General features: G+C 41.6%; 1 protein-coding gene across 1 annotated transcript in view; it reads right to left on the bottom strand.

Annotated features, from left to right (window-relative positions):
- AHRR (aryl-hydrocarbon receptor repressor) overlaps positions 1–21,070 on the bottom strand; it is a 128,596-nt gene that overhangs the window by 13,584 nt on the left and 93,942 nt on the right. Inside the window, exons 6-9 of the mRNA XM_019539968.1 lie at positions 9,063–9,152; positions 8,276–8,405; positions 6,248–6,381; positions 3,604–3,803 (exon numbers count right to left, since the gene is read on the bottom strand). Coding sequence (XP_019395513.1) covers positions 3,604–3,803; positions 6,248–6,381; positions 8,276–8,405; positions 9,063–9,152 — 554 coding nt within the window. The remainder of the gene's footprint in view (positions 1–3,603; positions 3,804–6,247; positions 6,382–8,275; positions 8,406–9,062; positions 9,153–21,070) is intronic.

The following is a 21,070-nucleotide window of genomic DNA, read 5'->3' as shown; positions in this document are numbered from 1 at the left end:
GGGTTGACCTACGTACCACCCTTCAGGACACCCGTGCAGCCCTACTCAGTACACCCCTGGTGCAGTCCTTCAAGCTGCCCTGTGCATCCCTACTCTGCACCCAACTAGCACAGTCTTTCAGGTGCCCCAGTTACACCCTACTCTGTGCGGGCCCTCAAACTACGCATGACAAACTACCCCTCTGGAATCTCACACACCTGTTGGGCTCAGGTGCCTCATTATTAGCACACCTGGCCCACACTGTTCCTGCTACTCTCACCACTACTCACCAGATGGTGGGGGCCAGGGTTAAGGCGCCCCTACCTGCCTTTCACCAAGGAGGGTACTTGGTCTGGTATTTCTTGGGGGCTGTCCTGCCACCAACAGCCCTGCCAGACCCCCCTTCCCTGGCAGAATGCAGTTTTAGGTCATGCCCAGGACCAGGAGTCTCCAAGCATCCCCAGAGCTCCTTCCCTTAATGCCAAGATGTTCCAGGAGCAGTAGCTCAGCTAGCTGATGTTACTGCCTCGGCAGCTGGCAGCAGACTGCTGCCTCTGCCTGGCTTGCCAAAGTTTGAAAATGGGCGCCTCAATCAAGCACCTGCCAGCCACCTGCCTCCAGCCGTTAAAGTGGCAGGCACTCAAAGATGCATTGCCAAGCAGCCTTTAACTACCTGAAGCACAGCCTTCAACTACCTAAAGGGAGGTACAAAGAGGATGGAGCTAGATTGCTTTCAGCAGTGACAGATGACAGAACAAGAAGCAATAGTCTCATGTTGCAGCAAGGGAGGTTTGTGTTGGATATTAGGAAAACCTTCTCATGAGAAGGGTGGTGAAGCACTGGAACAGGTTACGTAGAGAGGTGGTACAATCTCCATCCTTGGATGTTTTTAAGGTCTGGGTTGACAAAGCCCTGGCTGGAATGATCTAGTTGGGGATGGTCCTTTTTTGGACTAGATGACCTCCTGGGGTCCCTTCCAACCCTAATATTCTATGATCCTAATCCTCCAGCCATGCAGAGTAGAGTGGGGGTAGAGCACAGGTTTGAGAGAGGTGTCACTGCCAAGAACAAGGTGACTAGAATCAAAAATGTAGAGCTGGAAGGGACTTCTGAAGGTCATCTAGTCTACCCTCCTGCCTGAGGCAGGATCATCCCTATCCAAACCATATCATACAAATATTATCTAACACATTTCTAAAACTATACCATCAACCCTGTCATAAAACCACAAGGCACAGCACCCTAACCTGCCACAGGTAATGCAGGGGGACAACGGCAGCCAGTATCCTGAAGCTGCAAGGACTGCACAAATATGCAGCAGGAGTACTAGCACATCCCAGTCATAATCCCAAGCTTTGGCTGCAGCCAATAACCAATGCATCTGAGGAAGGTGAACCCCCCCTCCACCCCAGATGTATATAGCAACAGGAAGGGGAAAATAATTCCTTCCTAGTCCCATGTAGTAACTAACAAAGCTTAGAGGCATGGGGAATATTTATAGTAGATAATAAGTATAGCTGCTTCTATATCTTCCTGACCAATGCTTATCCATCCTCTTCCTAAACACCTCCAAAGATGGAGATTCCACTGCTTCCCTAGGTAGTCTATCATCTACCTCATGGTTCTAACAGTGAAGACTTTTTTCCTGCTATCTGTTCTTAACCTACTTTGCTGCAACTTCAAGCAATTGGTCTGTGTCCAACTTTCTGAAGCAATGGGGAAAAAAAAAGATGTTCTCTCTTTTTATGGTAGCCCTTCAGATATTTTCAGACTACTATCATGTCCCCACTTAAGCACCTTTTCCACAAGTTAAAACATGCCTATTTCCTTAAACCTCTTCTTGTATGGCTTGCATTTCAAGCCCTTTGTTATTTCCGTTGCCTAACTTTGCACCCTCTTTACCTTCTCCCTGTCCTTTTTTAAATGGGGAGCCCAAAACTGAACACACTACTCCAGATGGGGCCTAAGCAGTGCTGACTAAACAGGGACTATCACCCTCCATGCCTTGCTCCTAATCTTCCTATTGATGCACTCCCAAACCGCATTTGTCTTCTGTGCAGCTAAAATCACACTGTAGTCTCATACTGGATCTGGGATCCACCAGGACTCTTAGATCCCTCTCCATAGTGCTACCATCCAGCCAGGTGTCACTCATTTTGTCTGTGTAATTTTTTATTCTTCTTCTTGAGGTGCAGCATTTTGTATTTGTCAGCACTAAACTTATTCCTGCTAACACCAGCCCAGGCTTCCAATCTGTCAAGATCCTTGTGAATTGTGCTCCCATCCTCCAAGGCACTCACAATCTTTCCCAGGTTAACTCTATTGTGGTGCTGTGTAACAGGATCCTGCACCAAGGGTGGCTGGAGCTCCCTCAGCCCTCATCAACTTTGCTGTCTTCTGGACAGTCTCTACTTCTACCCACCTGCCGTGCCTTGATGTATTTTTCTTTTAGAAAAAGAGAGGCTGCCCCAGGGCTTCCCAAGTCAGATCTCATACTCTTGAACTTGGGTGTCTCCACTCTGCACCTTAAAGGCTAATCACATGGCTCCAACTGTCCTTCACACTATGTCTCGTAGCTTTTCTCATTTGCTATCAAGCTGTTTCTTGCTCCCCATACCCGGGCACTTTGCTCATCTTGGCTAGTCCTGGGTCAGGCCCTGGATCCCTGACCCTAATTTCACTTCTTATGAGGCACTGGGCCCCTGGGCCTGATTCTGCCCTTCTGTGGGCTACAGGTCCATGACCCTGTTGGTCTCCCACAGTGGCCTCTCTCGGACCTTTGACCTCTCCAGGGCCCTGGCCCTGCTCCTAGGCCAGTTATGATCTCCAGGCTCCCTGGCCCCAGCAGTCTGTGGCTGTGGTCCCTCCTTGACCTTTGGCTCCTCCTGTGCTCTGACCCTGCTCCTAGGCCACTTGAGACCTCTGGGCTCCCTACCCCTACTCACCCTACCTGGGCTATGAGTCACTGACTCTGCCTCTCACCCCTTGCAGGCTACGGGTCCCTGACCCTCCTTGCTCTCACAACTACCTGCCTGCTTACCCCAGCTTAGGTGTTTGCAAGAAGCCTGGCTGCAGCCCTGTTGTTCAGGAGTTCTTTAAGTCTTAGCTGCCAGGATCAGACTATTACCTCAGCTCAGGCTCTGGGCTTATATTCTGTAAGCCCAGCCCCTTTTGGGTCAGATGACTCCCGATTGCCTCCTGCAGTACCTGCAGACTACTCTATCTGTCTTCTCTATCTGTCTGTCTTCTCTTAAAGTACCAGGAGCACTAAGCCTCCTGCTATACCCTGCAACCACCAATTTTATATGGCTAGTGAAGATTCAAAGCCCTTAAATACAGGGCATGGGAAGGGTTAACTTGGCTCTTGATGGTGACACCTGACATCTCCTTTCAGCAGCATCCTTTCCCTGCTCTGCTGAATCTGGAGTCTCCTGCATCCATTCCTCAACCTCCCGTTACTGAGGGCTCATGTGTCACAAGCAGCAGTTGCCTGTGCCACTTTTGGCATGTCACAGGCTGGCCACCCCAATTTAGAATAATCTGTGTTTATAACAAGTTTTTTTTTTTTTAACTAACAGTAAAGTCCCAGTAATGACACATATTAAGATGTTCATTTAAAAATACTTTGTGTCTATTGTGGATGCCTCTTCAGCTTTCTGTTTTGTTTTCATGAGCAGACTTTTCATCTTCATCTCCATGACAGAAGGAAGCAGAAGTGGCACCACTATGCAGAATAAGGACAGCTTAGGTGGTAATATTGCTCCTGAAGGGGACTTCTTTTTTTGTCCAAAAAGAAACTTAAGTTTGCCTTGAAACTGCATTGTCTGTTATATAAACAAACACAAGAAAATACCAGTCAGTATTCCACATATAAAACATTTTACTTGATACTTTGTTCTACAGACTGTAATGCTCAAATAATAATGAGCGTATTCATGTTACGTCAGTTCTCAGACAGAGACCTCAATTTTTCGTTATCTTCACCCTGTTTAAAGTGTGGTTGGCAGAAAAATCAACCCAAACAAGTTCATTGGACATAGCATTAATGATAGAGTGAGACTTTTAAAGCTGCCTTTTATCCCCCTGTGTGACTGGAGCAGAAGTTCTCCATTGTTAGCCCAGACAAGCAGCTGATGACACCATATGTAGCTATTTCCTGTATCATTTAGCCTGGAGCTGGAGTTGGAATTATTTTTCCATGCTCTAATCTGTCCAGTATAAAGATTCCTGAGTTTTCCTTCTCCTTAATACTCTATGCTTGTTTTCTTTTCCTATTAATAATTACTGTTAAGACATGCCTCTCCTCTGAAAAAAACACCAATAGGATAAAATCTAGGCACTGGGAACAATAGTATATAAGCTCAATGTGTCAATATAGTGTGTATGACTGGGAGGGGTCTTCAGACCATGTATGAAGCCCTCAAGCCCTACACACAGTCTGACTACAGGGATTTAGACAAGTTGGGAGCTTTCTTCTGGGTTTGCCTTCTTCCATACTGTTTTGCCCTGGAGTGGGGCACTAAGCAGAGAACAACACTGTTCCTAAGGTTTGAGAAGAAACCCAGGAGACCTGAATGCAGACCATAGATATTTACAGTCTTTTAGGAGAATTCCAAAAGATTTTTCCATTTGACAAATCTGTGAGATGATCATGTTGATTCTACTTAATATTTATATTACAGTAGTAGCTAAAAGCTAAAACTGGACAGTATACAAACATATAGTAGATGACAGATCCTTCTCCAAAAGCAATCTAAAAGTGAGCCGAGCATTTGAATGTAATTATTTTATTTATGTTTTATATGAATTGAATATGTTAATGCTTTTTTAAAAATAATAAATATTTTTAAAAAGTTATTTGTCTGATGTAGAATAAATGGAATCAAGTCACTGATGACAAAAGTAGAACCTAATTCTGTTAATGTTATGGCAGGGAAGAACTAAAAAATAAAAAATTAAAAGATGCTTCATCCTAAAAAAAATCTACCATTCCTCACAAACACATTCCATATCACATGTATTCATTGAGGCTGTTGAATGTAGGGGGGAGAAGGTTATATGCAAGTCTGCTTACTGATTACTTCAGCTACCAAGATAGTCAGAGAGAATTCTTCTTCCCATCCTATATCAACACACACACTTTATTCATGTCAGTCTCCCTAGATCAGAGGCCACTTTTGTGATGCCTTTCCTGGGAAAGATTTTCTTCTTATGGCTCAGAGCAAGGGGACTTGTAAAGAAGTGCTAACAAATAGGATTATGCTTTCCATTTTGAGACTGTGAGCTCTGAGACTACAGAAGTCTCAAACCACACTTTCTCCACAGCTCTTATCACATGAACATATTTTTTCTTTTTTTTCATCTTATCTGTCTCTTCATGGGAAAGATAAAGTGGTATAGTATAGAACTGATGCATGGACTCATTTGGTTCCAGGCTGCGGTACCAAAAAGATTGAGCAAGACAATCATTTTTCTTCTCTACTTTCTATTTGGAAGAGTCATCATCATGCTATCCTTGATAGTGATATTTCTTTTTTGGGGATGGCATGTACAAAGAAAAGACTTTTAAACTGAATATAAATTAAAATAGTAACTTTAGAGTAACAGTATATATTCATATGCAAATACCCTATGGATTTCTTTCTGTCTTACAATCACATAACTTTCCATTATGTTCTTGTCTTTTAAGTATTTTATGTTTTTACTGACCATTTACAATGCCCTAAAAATAGAAGATGCAGCTTTAGTAATATGGGTCTTTAACCTTAGGAATGCTACTTCTGTGCCAGTAACAGGACTGTCATTCAGTACAGTTCCAATGTTCCATTAAGTAATGGCATTACCACTACTGGCCATGTCTACATGTTCATTAATGCACTTTAGGTAACGTGCACTAAATCTAGTACCTTCATTGTAAGCCAGTAGAAAAATGTGCATTAGCCTATTTTAATGTGCATTTGTGAAAGAGCAGTTTTTTGTGACACTTTAATATGCATTAAAATAGGCTAATGTGCATTAACGCATGTGTAGATGTGCCCACTATTATTACTCCTACTACTATTATAAATAACAATAATGTCGTCTTCATAATCTGTTAACTATTACTTTTGCTGTTACTAATACTATTACTAATAAAACCAATGGTGTCACTCAGAGATCCTCCTAAAATTGTCTCTCACCCTAATGCATAAAACGTGCGCTTGGGTTCATTTTAGTCATTTCAATCAGTATTACTCAATCATAGCTCTTGTCACAAAATTATACTTACAAGAAAGCCAGAAGTACTGTCCAACAGGCAGCGAACTCGAGAGATGAAACAGCGAGTTAAAAAGGAAGAATACTCTGTTGTCGCAGCATCACATTCTTGTGCTTTAAACAATTTATTGAGCATATGATCTTCTCCTACAAGTAACAATGTGCCAATATATGTCAGGGCATATTATTAACTGAGAATGAAAATGTTATATACTGATTTGACCACACAGTAAGTGAAATTACTAAAAAAAAAAATTGTATAGAATATTAAATGTAAATATTCAAAACTATTTATAACAATTGCCTAATATAGTTTTTTCAGTCAAATTAACTTTCCTGGGTGAACTTTAACTTTCTTAACTGCTAGTGATTTTTAGCCATAAAAAAAAATCAATCTTGAATAACAAAGCTTTTTGCCTTTAAAAAATGATAAAAAAGGAAGGAAATGAGGAGAAAATGCAAATGAAAGACTAATAGGTGCCAGTCAGTGTCTCTTCAGTTCTTTAATAAACCATATAACAGTTATGAAGCAAAAGTGCTCCATTTTTGCTGTATGCATTTTTCAAGAGCAACTATTTCTCCAGAGTGCTGAACTCTGAGATTTAATTAAATTCTCTCTCGTACAAACCAAGAACAAAATTTCAAAATGTTCATACCTTTGCATCCAAACAATATATAGTCTTCAGAGTTCAGGAAATATTCACTTCATTGGGTCTCATTAAAAAAATATTTTATTTCTTCCCTGCTTTCTAAAAGACCAACTGAATTCACATTTTAAAATTTCTGGGGAGTTTGAAAGGGCATATAAGACCTCCCACTTGATTAGTATTACTGGCCAGATTCTTTCTACCTACCTACATGTGATTTATCAGATTCCAGTTATTTACAGTTAACAAAGGTGTAATGCACCTAATACATTTTATCTGTACTAAAAGAAGCTGACAAAATATGTTTCAAACAATGAATAACCCTACAAGACTTATCACTAGGTCACTTTTAGGACCACAAGTTTCCAAACGTCATTCTAGCTCATTGTGGGTGCTTCCACTGTGGGTGCTTCCTCATTGTTCATGCCCCCTTAGAAGTACCTAGCAGCCAGGACCTTGCAAGAGGCAAGGATTCTGGTGGGGGATATCTACATCACTATTGTATTCTTCTTACAGAATGTGTCAGGGAACTCTAATGCCCCAAAGCAGTCACGATTTCTGTTTTATCCCTCATCTGACAGCAAGTACAGGGTGCCTTCACATCATGCTGGGGCAGTCATGTCCTTGAGAATGAATGGGCTACTGTGCCCACATAGAATACATCCATGGCAAACTTAGGAAGAACTGGCTTCAGCACATCCTGCTCATGTGTGTGTGTCCACAGGTGCCAAACATGGGAGTCCAGCAGTGAAGCCACTTCAGTGGCAACCCCTGGAGCTGCTCTCAAGTGCATTGAAGACAGAGACCTCCAGAGTGGCTGCCCAGGGCTCCCTTGGAGCAGCTTTGCCACTACATTTCTGGGTTTGGCAGGTGGGAGTGGGTAGGTGGAGTATGCTCACAAGCATCAATCCCCCAAAACTACCAACTATGTGATGCAGAAAAACCCTTACCCTCCGAAAGTGTCCTGTCCTAACTTCTCATGGGAAAGCAAACTGGATGACAGCAACAGAGATACTGCTGGGGTGGCAGTGTTCTGAACATTTTACACAAGATATTTTTTGAATGGATTGAGAGAAATACTGATATCTTGCTTAATGAAGACAAGAGCTAAGCATGATTAACTATTTATATGGCTGCTAAGAACATCCTTAGCTACATTAGATAGGTATGAAGTAGAAACTCTCATGCTTCAAGCATAAGCCAGCTTCTAGCGGTCCAGAGTTAGGAAAACAACTCTCTTATGAACTAATTACATTGTACAGGTCCACCACAAGCTTTTCTGCACCTTTCTTTTAAGGATCTGGCTCTAACCAAGGTCCACCAGAATAGGTGGACCACTGTTCTGAAGCAGCAGAACAGTTCCTGTATCTCTAGTGAACATTATGTACGCTCACCTGTTTCAGTTGGTAAATGTTGCCCAGACTCCACCTGTGGAGGATTCATGGCCCAATGCAGTTGTCTACGGAAATCTTGGCGATCATCCACATGGATGTAATCATATATGTTTTGGTGCATTACATCAGTCTGAAATTATTACAGTAAGAAATATTTAAATTGTAAGCATACTCAATCAGGGGTTCCCATTATCCCAGAGTACCTATTAGAAGGCTGGCTGCTGGAGATGTGGAGTCAGAGCTCAGACTGGGTGAGGAGTAATACTTCTGGATTTCCTGACTTTCACATATTTACTTTTTGTGTTTTAAACTACTTTTTAGCTTTAACTCTTAATTACCTGATTTTGTGTATGTGTAAAATATCAGCCAAAATGTTTTTCTAGTACAGTTTTTTTTGCATTTAGTACTAATAGCTTCCCAGCCTTGAATTGTAGGCTTTGACTATGAAACTGAAGGGATAAACTGCAATAAATTCTACATTAGTAGCAACTCATGTCTTTATTAACCAAAGCTTCAGAAAGACAGAGTAGCCAAAACTTCTCCTAGAACCAACATGAACAGGAACACATGTTCACACGGTTTCTCACAAAATAGGAAAACTCCAATAAAGATCCTAGTCTGAAGTTGCATTGTAAAAAAAAATCCAGTTACAGTTTATGTTTAGTCAACCGTAAAGAGACGTGGCAAAACAGTGTATAGTACATGATAGGTTACCCCAAGGAGTGAGTGCAAGGAAAACAGTAAGATAGTATGACTTCTAACAGTCTAAATATTTGTATATGTTTACCTGATGAAAGCCTAGATAATCCACAATAGTTGATGATGCATAAAATATAATTCCATCTGCACTCACCACCAGTGCAAAACCATTCAGTGACTAGAGGAGGGAGATAAAATAAAGAATTAAAAAAAATCAGCAAAAAAATATTTTGCTCCTTTACAAGAAGTAAAATTTTGTATCACATTTTCTAATCTGCTCTTTCCTAGCTGTCCTATATGGAATAACTACACAGTAGGAAGATGGAACATAAAGTTCTTTCCTGAACAGATATTTATATTACTTAGATCTTCTAAAATAGAGTGCTACTGCCCTGAAGATATGAGGCAGGATCTACAGTATGTTGATTTAACTTCTCCTATATATTGGATTAAATTCTATTTCCTTTTCACACACCTAAGTGTCAGGTATGTAGCTGTGTAACTGGAACTTATGCACAATTCCAAAACTTGCCTGACAATCCTATTCCTCCCACGTATCTCCACATGCATATGCCTACTTGACAAGTGAAGGAGAGGAAGCATAGTGCAAGTGTAGCTACACTGAACCTCTAAATGTGCACAAGTCCCCGAAATTGTGTTTACAGCAATGAAAGTGCCACATAAGCATGTGACAATGAAACAAGAGCTGACAATTGCAGACTGAATTCCTCCTTCCTTATACAAAGAGGTGGTTAGCTGTGTTAGTACGAAGTCAGACAGACGGCAGGAATCTGGCCCTGTTATAGGTACTGAGCACTTTTGAAAGTATGGCTCTGTGTGCTCAGACACCACATGGTGTGCTTTGCCCCATGGAGTGTGAAGTAGAAGACCAGAAAGGCTCATGAGAAAGACTTCAAGGACTTGCCAGCATTAGAAATTCTTTGTTCATGCCAATCAGGGCCAACATTTTTGGCAGGTGTGCCACAAATTACCCCCATGATCTTCCCAAGTGCCACTCTAATCCCCTTCCCCTACCTGATCTGTTGCTGTTTTTTGCTTCCAGTCCTTTGCCCCTTGCCCAATATGCTGCTCTGCCTTCTGCTTCCCTATTTGCCTTCTGTTCTTCCTCTTCCCTCCTCGATATGCTGCATACCACACACAGAGCTTGCCGGTGCTACTTGTAGCACCCATGTGGCAGATGGGCTACCCCTAGTTTATGCAACTGGTTTAGCTGAACTGCTGCTGCTCATGGGTTTTCTGTAAGAAAGAGAAGGGCAAACTATGACTGGCATTAGTTTCCCATACTGGCAATGGCTCTGCTAACAGATGTCAACCTTGACTAGATGAAATTGTGCTAATAATTAGTTTCTCCTATTTGCTCTTCCAGCAAAACCAATTGCTGAAATATGGTTTTTAAGTGGAAACATGGCCATAGATGGTCTTCTACCACTGTCACGTGAAATAAAAAAACAGAGTACCAGGAGAATTACTTCTTCCCATGTATGCCTTTCACTGTGCTGAGAAGAATCTCTATGGTTGGTGTCTGTCTTAACCATCAACAATATCAAATAAAATATTTCAACATATGGACTAGAAAGTGTTTTTGGCATCTTGTCTTTTTGGACTCTTTTTTGCAGCAATAAAATCAACAATGATATGATGCTAGGAATTTTCTTAAATTTTAAACAGCTGTCAGCCTTTTAATTGGGGTGGACTGGAAATCTCTGCAGAAACTAACTGAGGAGCATGTGACTTCCTTTATGCTCTTCGCGTGCATTCAAGAGAGCCTACAGATAGCTTTCCCCTACACATTAGCTGAGGCATTGAAAAACAAAGAATGTGTCACAAGAAAAACAAATGGATAAACCAACCCACATCTGGGAAAACACAAGTGATACCTTAAAAGCACATGAAATCATCATAAGGTTGGACACTGCAGACTGATGACCACCCCTAATATCCAGTGCTCCTTGGCTTCTACAAAGGTGGAAGCTGTTCAGCACTTCTGGGTGGTAGTTAGCTTGCTTTGGTGGGAACTTCTGTTAGGTAAAACAAGCTAGATACAGAGAAGTAGAGCTGGATAGAGAACATAACCTCAACACTAACATTTCTTGGCCTTGACTTCATGGTTTTCCGTATTTATTAATGTTGTCTCAAAACTTAATGAGAGGCCCTATAATTATCTATTGCAAAGAGTATGCAGGATATTATAGCTAGCCTGATAGATATAGCCTTCCTCTTTTATTTGACACAGCTGGGATAAAGCAGAGAGGGACCTGCCAGATTTAGGGACAAGAAGAAAGCAACAACCATTACATGTTAGTAAACTTACTGGGCAAAGGACATTTGGCCTCTTAAACCAATCCTGTTCTCGTTTTTCCTATGGAGTTCTGTATTCATTATTCTCTACAAAATTGTCATTCTAGGCAGAGAGCTTGCATTTTTCTGATCAAGTTCATAGAGTTTTGTTAGTGGGGGCAGTAAGGTCCTTCCCCTGCATTTCCTTGAGCGCACAGGTATGCTGGGCAGGACAATTAGTTTTAGAAGTTATTCTATCATGATGACAAGTTTTCATGCACATGATGTGTTTCCTCAGGTCTAGGAATGAAGCAGATCTAGCCTAAACTAAATACCAGGTAAAAAAATGCTTTTTAAAAAGTTTAATTTGGAGGCGAATACCCATAACAGCCATGTCATCAACCTGAAAACATCTTTTACCCAGCAAGGATGCTCCAGCAGAGATTGCATCTTTGAACAATCCACTCAAGTACCCTGCACAAGCCTACTGTAATAAAGAAAGCAAGCCCTTTATCGTCACACACCAGCTCACACTAGAATCTGCCAGAAAGATCATCAAACAGTGACAGGCTCTATTTGAAGAAGATATTCCCAGCCCTCCTTTACTCCTGCCTTTTGAACAACTTCCCAGCCTCATTCAATTCATCAGACGCAAACTCCCTGCTGATCAACAAACACCAAATGGAATAAAACCCTGCTTAAATACCAATGCAAAACCTGAATCAACTCTCAGACACTTGACTCTTCTGCCGCCACCAGCACCCATGCTGCCTGCCCCCCTGACACTGCTTGCCTTGCTGCAGGAGTGGGGGGAAATTAAATTAAGAAAACCCTCCAAAATGAGATACTGTACATGGAAAATACATTCTCTATTCTTACACTGCTTCATAGTAATTTGTTCAAGTTTCCACTTCTTGTAAGCTTCCTTTTTGTGTTTTAGCTCATGAAAAAGTTCCCTGCTAAGCCAAGCTGGTATTCTGTGGATAAGGAGAGAGCAGTGAATATGATATACCTTGACTTTAGCAATGCTTTTGATACAGCCCCCCACAACATTCTTGCAAACAAGCTAAGGAAGTATGGTTTGAATGAAGGGACTGTAAGGAGGATAGAAAATTGGCTGGATTGTCAGGCTCAGAGGCTAGCAATCACTGGCTCAGTTTCTAGTTGGCAGTCAGTATTAAGTGCAGTGCCTCAGGGGTTGGTCCTGGGGCCAGTTTTGTTCAATGTCTTTATCAACAACTTGGAAGATGGGACAGTGTGCATCCTCAGCAAGTCTGAGGATGACACCAAGCCAGGGGGAGTAGTAGATACACTGGAATGTAGGGCTAGGATTCAGAAAGACCTTGACAAATTGAAGGACTGGAGCAAAAGAAATCTCATGAGGTTCAATAAAGACAAGTGCACAGTTCTACGCTTAGCACAGAAGAATCCTGTGCACCAGTACAGCTTTCTCTCATTTTAGGTGGGTTCTGTATGTGCAAATTCACTCTTATGCAGTGACCCTTTTTATACTAAAAGTTTGTTATATGAGAGGTAAATTCACTCTTATGCAATGGGTGTGGTGGAAGCCCACAGTTAGAAGAGAGAAGAGAAAACTGAGAGGGGACTTAATAGCAGCCTTCAACTACCTGAAGTGGGGTTCAATAGAGGATGGAGCTGGACTGTTCTCAGTGGTGGCAGATGACAAAGCAAGGAGGAATGGTCTCAAGTTGCAGCAAGGGAAGATTGGGTTAGATATTAGGAAAAGCTCTCTCAGGAGGAGGGTAATAAAACACTGGAACAAGTTACCCAAAGAGGTGGTGAAATCTCCATCCTTGGAAGGTTTTTAAGACCCAGATAGACAAAGGGTATTATACATGTGTTCTGGGATTGGGAAGGGGTGTCACTTTAATTAAGCAGCTCTGAGAGCTGCTGGAATTAAAGCGTCTGCTGCATCTTATGCATCGATGACCCCACAATTCAAAATGGCAGTGGGAGTTCTTTATCTAAAGCTTGTTGAACAAGTTTTAGATAAAGTTAACCCGCTATTCTGAAGTGCGGGGATGCTGATACAAAATGCTGGAGGCTGCTGCAGTGCGATAATTACTACGCTGCAGCAGACTTGATTGGGCATCTTTAATTAATCAAGTCTGCTCCAATGCACTGTAATTACAGCGCATTGGAGCAGCCTCGCTGCTTGTGTATAGGTGCCCAAAGTCTTAGCTGGGGTGATTTAATTGGGGATGGTCCTGATTTGAGCTGGGGGTTGGACTAGATGACCTTCTGACGTCCCTTCCAACCCTAACTTTCTATGATTCTATGTGACCAAAAGTAGCCACTTAGATGACCAGGAAACAATAAACGGTCACCCCAAATACCTTTGTGGAAATTATATAGGTAAAACTAAACAACCACTGCACTCCAAATGAACTCTCACACAAGAATGAGAAAAGGACAGAAACATCTAATCACCAGTGGGAGAACATTTGTCAGAGAAAAGTCACTCCATCAATGATCTCAAAGTCCTGACGGGAAATGAAATACCTTCAGAAGACAGGCCTGGGAACAGAAGTTTGTAACTTTATTAGACACTGAAAATCATGGACTAAACACAAACAATGATTTTTCTGGCTTATTACAGTTTACCTGCTCTTTGCTAACCTGTCTGTGCTCCACAGGTAACAGTAACTCTCTTCCCTTTTGAGTGGTCTTATGTTTTACATCATTAGGTATATTTATTTCAGCTGCCCTTCACTTGCTTTATAGCTACTTTTGATAAGTTCTCTTTGCTGCCCTCTTTTAAGTGACTATTATCATTTACATAATGGAGTTTTACCTCACAGTTAGCTTAGGCCACATCTACTTCTTTTTCAGACCTTTCCCAGAGTGGCATTTTATGCCTGAAAGCTTGTCTAACACCTCTCTTAGCTATATAGTTGGTTAGATATTACCAAATAAACCTCATTTCTCCCATATTCCCTGAAGCATCACAGCTACAACAAGACTATGTGCCTACCACATCTGTCCCGATATTATCGTTTCAGATTTTCTGGATGCAGAGTTAATAGAATAGTTAAGCAGAGGTTTACATTATCACATCTTTTGCCACTGGAACAGTTCGCAACTCCAATTTTTAAATGAACATTTTAGGCTTTCCTACAGGTTTAGTCTACAGTGTAATACATTACTAGACTGTTCCTTCCTCCCCCATCTTTGAATATCAGGAATTTGTCCCTATTAACCCCTTGCTCTAGGGATGGGAAATTCTCTGCACCCTATGCTTAATTCAACAGATGAACTGACATCCATTTCCTGCTGTTCTGTACCTGCATCCACCCAAATGTGCAGGGAAGGGAATGTAGTAGCCCCACAGACACTGTATTGGCCCTCATGCTGTTACTTATGGAATGGGAAGCATGCATAGGAGAGAAACACAGCACCTTACAACAACCTACTCCCATGCATGGAAGTTCAAAAAGGACTAGCATTCTAAGATTTTCAAAAGCAAAGACAGTCTAATTCTGCAAGCATGTGTGCAAGTTGTGCTTTCTGTATACTTATGGGGCTAGATCCTATTTCATCTATTAGATGAGCAACCAGACTTAGGTATCTAAGATTCTACTGCTCACAGTCTGAGTCCCCGAAATACTGTTAATGCAAAAGATGGGTAGAGCTTTCTCCTCCATGAAGCTTTTTTGTAACTGAAGGATCAGAAGACAGTGTGCGTGACTGTGTGTAAACGCATTAATGAATTTTCAGGACATGAGCTGCGTGGAACATAATTACACGTAGGTACCTAATTCTTTTAGATGCCCAATATGTGATACAGAATCTGGCTCCAAGTGACTACCAAAACAATTTTTAAACCTTGAGTATACTACCTTTTTAAAGAATTTATAGCAGCCATTAAAGCAATAACAACTAAGAACAACCTTAGCTTTTAATCTGAAAAACAAATTATTGTAAAATACCATTTGGTTAAACCATATGGATTCAATGACAAATGGAATTTCTAATCCAGAATAAAAGTTGAAACATGTGAGGCAGACTTAAACATGCATTGTGAACATTTGTTTGTTTGTGTTTGGCCTTCTTCAAAAAAAACACTTCCATGAGTTTCTTACATTGTACATGAAAAATGGAATCACTTTTTTTCTAAATGGAAAAAGGCCGTGGCATAAAGTTTTGGACTCTGGTCTTTTTTCAGAATGTTTATATCCAATTATGTACTCACGAAACACTGCACCTGCTACTCAAAAAAAATAAATAATTGAACTGTCAGTTCAAAGTCAATTCACTATTATACTGCCGTCTACAGTAGCTGTGAGATGAAAGTTATCGGTCTTCTCCATTTAGAGGTTTTAGAAATATTTATTAATAAAGAGGTTCTTTCTGGGAATGAAGACAAATATTTTGAGGAAGATAGGACTTCCTTTAGCAACATCCTTTATATATCCTGATATTTTTCTGATCCCATAGTAGAAAATCTGCCAGCAAACACTTCAAAGATATTTTGGTCAAGGTCATGGCATAGTAAAAATAAGAAAAAAAGAACAGTTCCAAGCCACATTTTTTATTACTCTTCCTTGAAGTAAAGGAAAATTCACTAGCATTGTGACCTCCAGGGACCACACTGCTATGGTTACTAAAGTACAACACTTAAGGCCTGCAGCCATGTTTGCTTTGACCAGATTTTCAAGTCACGCAATTTGGGTACTAAATTTCCAGGGTCATCTGGCGGCTTTCAGTTTATCTGGAACACTTTTGTTTAACAGCATGATGATGTTTTTGCATCCCGTATTGGGTGGGGTCATACTCTGGTGCTCTGAATAACTAGATATTTAAAGCCCCCCCACATGATATGCTTACCCCGACTTTCTTCCATACCGATGCCTATTGAAGATTACTATTGGGAAATACAGCCAGCTAAAGTGGACTCCTTCCTGCCTATTTCCTTTTGCTGGTATTTCTAAGAATCACAATTACCCCACGCAAAAATCCTTTTATAATCTCTAGCTGAGAGTCTCTTTACAATTTTAAAAGAAAAATCAAGCCTTGAAATTAAACTGAAACTCAAACTATTCAGAGATGCTCTGTTGTATTTAGTTTAATCAAACTATGCCCTTTACCAAACATATTTCATAGTTTACCAATAATTTATGTTTACATAAATTATGTTGTATCTAGAAAGTAACTAAAAACAGCTTATTTGAATAAGAAAGCACTACTCAATGTGAGTAGCTCCAGAAGCATGTACTTAGCAAACGGTTTCTATCAGTTGGAAGAAAGAAGTCTGAAGACTGGTTGCTAATGCAGCTGGGGGGTAGGGGTGGGGTAGCTGGGCAGGAACTTGGGGGCTGCCCCAGGGCTTGCTGTGCACACAGCACACATGGGGCATGCACTATCTGCAGCAAGCAAGCTAGCTGCACTGTCAGGGTCAGAGCTACAGTGCTAACCCTTTCACAGATATTTCAGAATTGGCAGTAGCTTTAGGCAGAGCAGCCAGCAGCTCCTGCCAATTTACCCACGGTTGTGAGAAGATTAATATTCTGTTTAGCTTTTGCCAGAGCAGTGCTGGTCAGGATTCTTCCAAGAAGTCAGGATCTCCTACAGTCAATTCAGGCATGACTCTGGAAAAATCTTTTCATTTCGCGTTGCAAAAAAAAGGTGAGTATCTTATTTTCTGGCATACCACACACTTTCAAATACAACCTATCATGTCTTCTAGCTTTCTATCTTCTCTTGTTGCTTTGCTGGATGCTTTCAAATTTGTCTGTGTCAGTGGTACTCAGCCTTTTTGGCAGTGGGCTGGATATGCAGTGGCTCTGTCTGCAGGCTGGATCTGGCTGGTAGTCCCAATCCAGGTGTGGTGGGACTCATCCAGCTGCTTGGGGGGGGGCACAACTTAGCTCCATGAGGGAAGAGAGCTTGATCCGGCCCCACCCCAGCTCCACTGAGGGAAGGGGTTGTGACCGGGCCCAATCCAGCCCTGCAGGGGGAAAGGGCATGGCCAAGCCATGATCCAGCCATGGGGGAAAAGGGGTGTGGCCTGAACCCTATCCAGCTGTAAGGGGAACATGTGGTCCAGCCCTGGTCCAGCTGCAGGGCTGGGAGGGTGAGGAGGGGTCATGGCCTGGACCCAGCTTGCCACACAGGGCTTCAGGTTTGGGAATCTGGCAGGAGAGAGGGTGGCCATATTAATGACCACTGCTCCCCCACCACCAAATTTCCTGACCCATGAGGAGCCCTGTGGGCCAGATGCAACGGCTTGGCCCACAGGCTGGAGGTCTAGCACCCCTGGCCTACATCTTTCTTGAAGTGCTGTGCTTTAAAACGGAAACAGTATTCCAGGTGAGGTCTCACCAGTGCTGATTATGATAAGAGTAGATGAATCACTTCTTGTGACTTGCATGTGACATCCCTGTTGACATATTTCAGTGTGCTATTAGCTTTTTTGCATATATATTCCCCTGCTGACTCATATGCAACTTGTGGTCCATTATTACTCTTTCCTGCAGGGCTGCAGCCTAGCTAGTCATTCCCTATTTTGTATTACAGTATTTGTATTTTTGCACTTGTCCATATTTATTGTCCTCCTTTTTTCCTCCTAGCCCACTGAGCTTGGTAGCAGCTCCAGTTTACTAAGTATACACTTATGTCCATCATCCATCCATAGTGAACAGTACTAGACCCAAAACAGACCTCCTAGGAAACCTCACTTGACACTTCCTCTGAGTTTCACATTGAACCGCTGATGATTACTTTTTGAGGGTGACAATCCAACCACTCATGCCTTACCTTACAAGAAATTAATCTAGATTGTACTTCCTTAGCTTGCTTGTGTGAAAGTCATGAGAGACAGCATTGAAAACCCTGATAAAAATAAGGTACATCACATTCACTGCTTCCCCCTCATCCACAAAACCCATCACCTTATCATAGCAGGAAATCAGGTTACATGCAATTTGTTTTTGACAAACCAATGTTGGCTGCTATTTAATACCTCATTAAACCTTAGGGGCAGAATTCTATTTTACTTTATGTACCCAGATCAGTTGTCTGGTTCTAAGTGACATTTTTGTCACTTAATCATGATTCATGATTCTGTTACTCATGTAGTGTGGATATGTAAGTGTCCAAATAGCTACTGAACATGTGCAGTAGGCAACACACTGGCCAGGCAGACGTACCTGAGTGTAAATCTTTAAAGAAACAGGAGGGCAGCCCTCCCACATTTTAGCCCAAATAGCTGTGGGGTTCAGACACTTCCCCACAAATTCAGAGGCCTGATTTCAAGGACCCTTTCACCAGAGAATTGTTGAACCTACCTCTCTCTAACTTCCTAGCACAGGGCTCAAACCATCAGGCCATAGGTCAGGCGTTATGCAGGGTGTCCGGCAGCACACCTTTTATAGTTGAGACACTGCCCCTTGCATTTAATGTCATTGGATAAAATGGATGGAAAGAAGTGTGGCACAGCACAGAACACCCCCCGCATTTAGAGCAAGGCCCCAGGCTAGACTCAAGGTCCTGGTCACTTCTGGAGAAGCTTCCATCTCACCAAATCACACACTTTCTAGCTTTTCCTTCTGAGCCCACACATTTTTCTCTCTTTGCTGCTCAGCAGGCCAATTTCAAAAGGAAGCCTGGAGAGGAGACTGAATAATCCTTAACCTGTTGTCTGGTGGATAGAGTACTTTGCTAGGAAGTTGATAAGAAGAAGGCTGAAACCCTACTCTGGGGAAGAGTAGTTTAGAATCTGGGTTTCTTACTTCCCGAGCAAGTACCCTAACTACTTAGCTACTTTGCCTAAAACATAGCAGGGCCCTCCCTAGGGGTTGTGGACTCTCTGTCTCTGTCTCTGTCTCTGTCTCTATATATATATGATGGACAGCAGAGTCACAAAAGTAGATGAGTACCTGCCCAACCAGGCCAGTGTGTAGTCTATTGCACATGCTCAGCAGCTATATGGATGCTTACACAAACCATGCTGTGTGTAAGAATCACAAGCTAAACCTAAGTGCTAAGAATGTCACTTATAGCTAGAAAACTGCTATCTGGGTACATAAAATTAACTGGAATTCTGCTTTGGAGCTTACAGATAAGTCACTTGATGATCTGCTCCAGTATATATCTGGACATCAAAAGACTTATAGGCTGTAAGCCTTTTTTTTAAAGTTCTTTTTTTTAAACAAAGCAAAACCCTACTCTACATTCTGCATAACATTCAACACTGCATATTCTAAAGCATGATTTTTTTAACACACAGTTTCTCTTCTCATGGAGTTTGAGAAAAAGCAAGTGTATGAAGCTTTTTTAATGTGCCAGCCATAATTTAGACGAGAACTGTAACTCATGAATAAAACAACCCAACCTGCCACCAGGAGTCAAATCTGAGTTCACACAATGAGGCAGGTGACTCATTTTGCTATCTAAATATAAGGTAGATGGTACTGAATGTACAAGTACCATCTGGAAGAGCATTTGGATAGAACTGACAATGAAAATGGAAGCCAGGAAGGGATAGCTAGATAGATAGATAGAGGATGCAATTAATAATAGCATGACATGATATATTTCATGATGAGACAGCTGGTAGATTTCTCTCTCAAATGCTCACTGAATCCATCAGAGGCAATGATATTTTAGATTTGTTCCTTGAAAGTAGCAAAAATATTATAGAAGTACTAGCTGAAAAAATAATCTTTAAATGATCAAGAACTGTTATGAGCTCAGTCAAAAATAGCTCAATAGCTAGTCTTTTGACTTAATGAAGGAAAACTGAGAAACTAAGGATATTAGAAAGGCCAATGAGGTTATGGAGCTCATGGATTTAAATGCAACAGAAATTATTTTAAGGCAAAATACAAACATTATCTGGTGCTTGTATCCCAAGCTAGAAGAGGAAATTGGTAAGGGTGTACTACAAACCTATCTGGAGGAAAGAATACTTCAAACAAGACATAAGGAGCAAGCAGAGAATGTACAAAAAGGGAAAAATACATTGATCAGTGCAGAAAAATATTTTCAGGACTCAGAAAGTACAGAAATAAAGTGAAAATGGTCAAATTTTAGTGGGGTTGGAATGTGCAAAGACAATCAAAATAAACTGAAATTGTTTTTCATTCCAATAAATAAACAACCTGAGGAAAAACATGAGGCCTAGATACCATGAAGATAGGGTGAAAATCAAGGGTAATCTAAGTGTGGCCTGAGTGCTGAATAAATACTTTGTCTCAGTCTTCAGCAAGGCATCAAGGTTGAGTAATGTATATGAGAATAAGAGTGAATACCAAATGGAAAGAAGACTATGGTATGAAAATTACCACATCTGTGATGGAAGCAAAACTCAGATTGCTTACCTATAATGATATCAGAGTACACGGGTTATCACTCTCCAAAATATTGAATGAACTGGCATATAAAATAGCAACCCCTATAGCAGGGGTAGGCAACATATTTTGGCCAGAGTACCGAAAAAACCCTTGCTCATCTTGGAGTCAATGACTCCAAAATCTCTTTCTGCCACCGTGCTTTTGAGAAGGGTATGCTGCTGGTTCCTACTGCCCAAGTGTAGGACCCTGCACTTGTCAGTATTGAATCCCATCCTATTCTCATTCACCCACCCCTGTAACCTGTCCAGGTCCTGCTGTATCCTGTCCCTCCCTTCTAGCGTGCCCACCTCACCCCAAATCTCGGTGTCATCTGCAAATTTAAACAGGCTGCTCTTCACCCCATTGTCCAAGTCACTAATAAAGAAATTGAACAGTGCGGGCCCGAGGACCGAGCCCTGGGGGACCCCACTGCCCACATCCCTCC

This window comes from Crocodylus porosus, unplaced genomic scaffold (assembly GCF_001723895.1).
Source record: "Crocodylus porosus isolate Cpor-Errol unplaced genomic scaffold, CroPor_comp1, whole genome shotgun sequence".
Classification (NCBI taxonomy): domain Eukaryota; kingdom Metazoa; phylum Chordata; order Crocodylia; family Crocodylidae; genus Crocodylus; species Crocodylus porosus.
The sequence above is the reverse complement of the archived record's forward strand: the minus strand, read 5'-3'. Positions and strand labels throughout refer to the sequence as shown.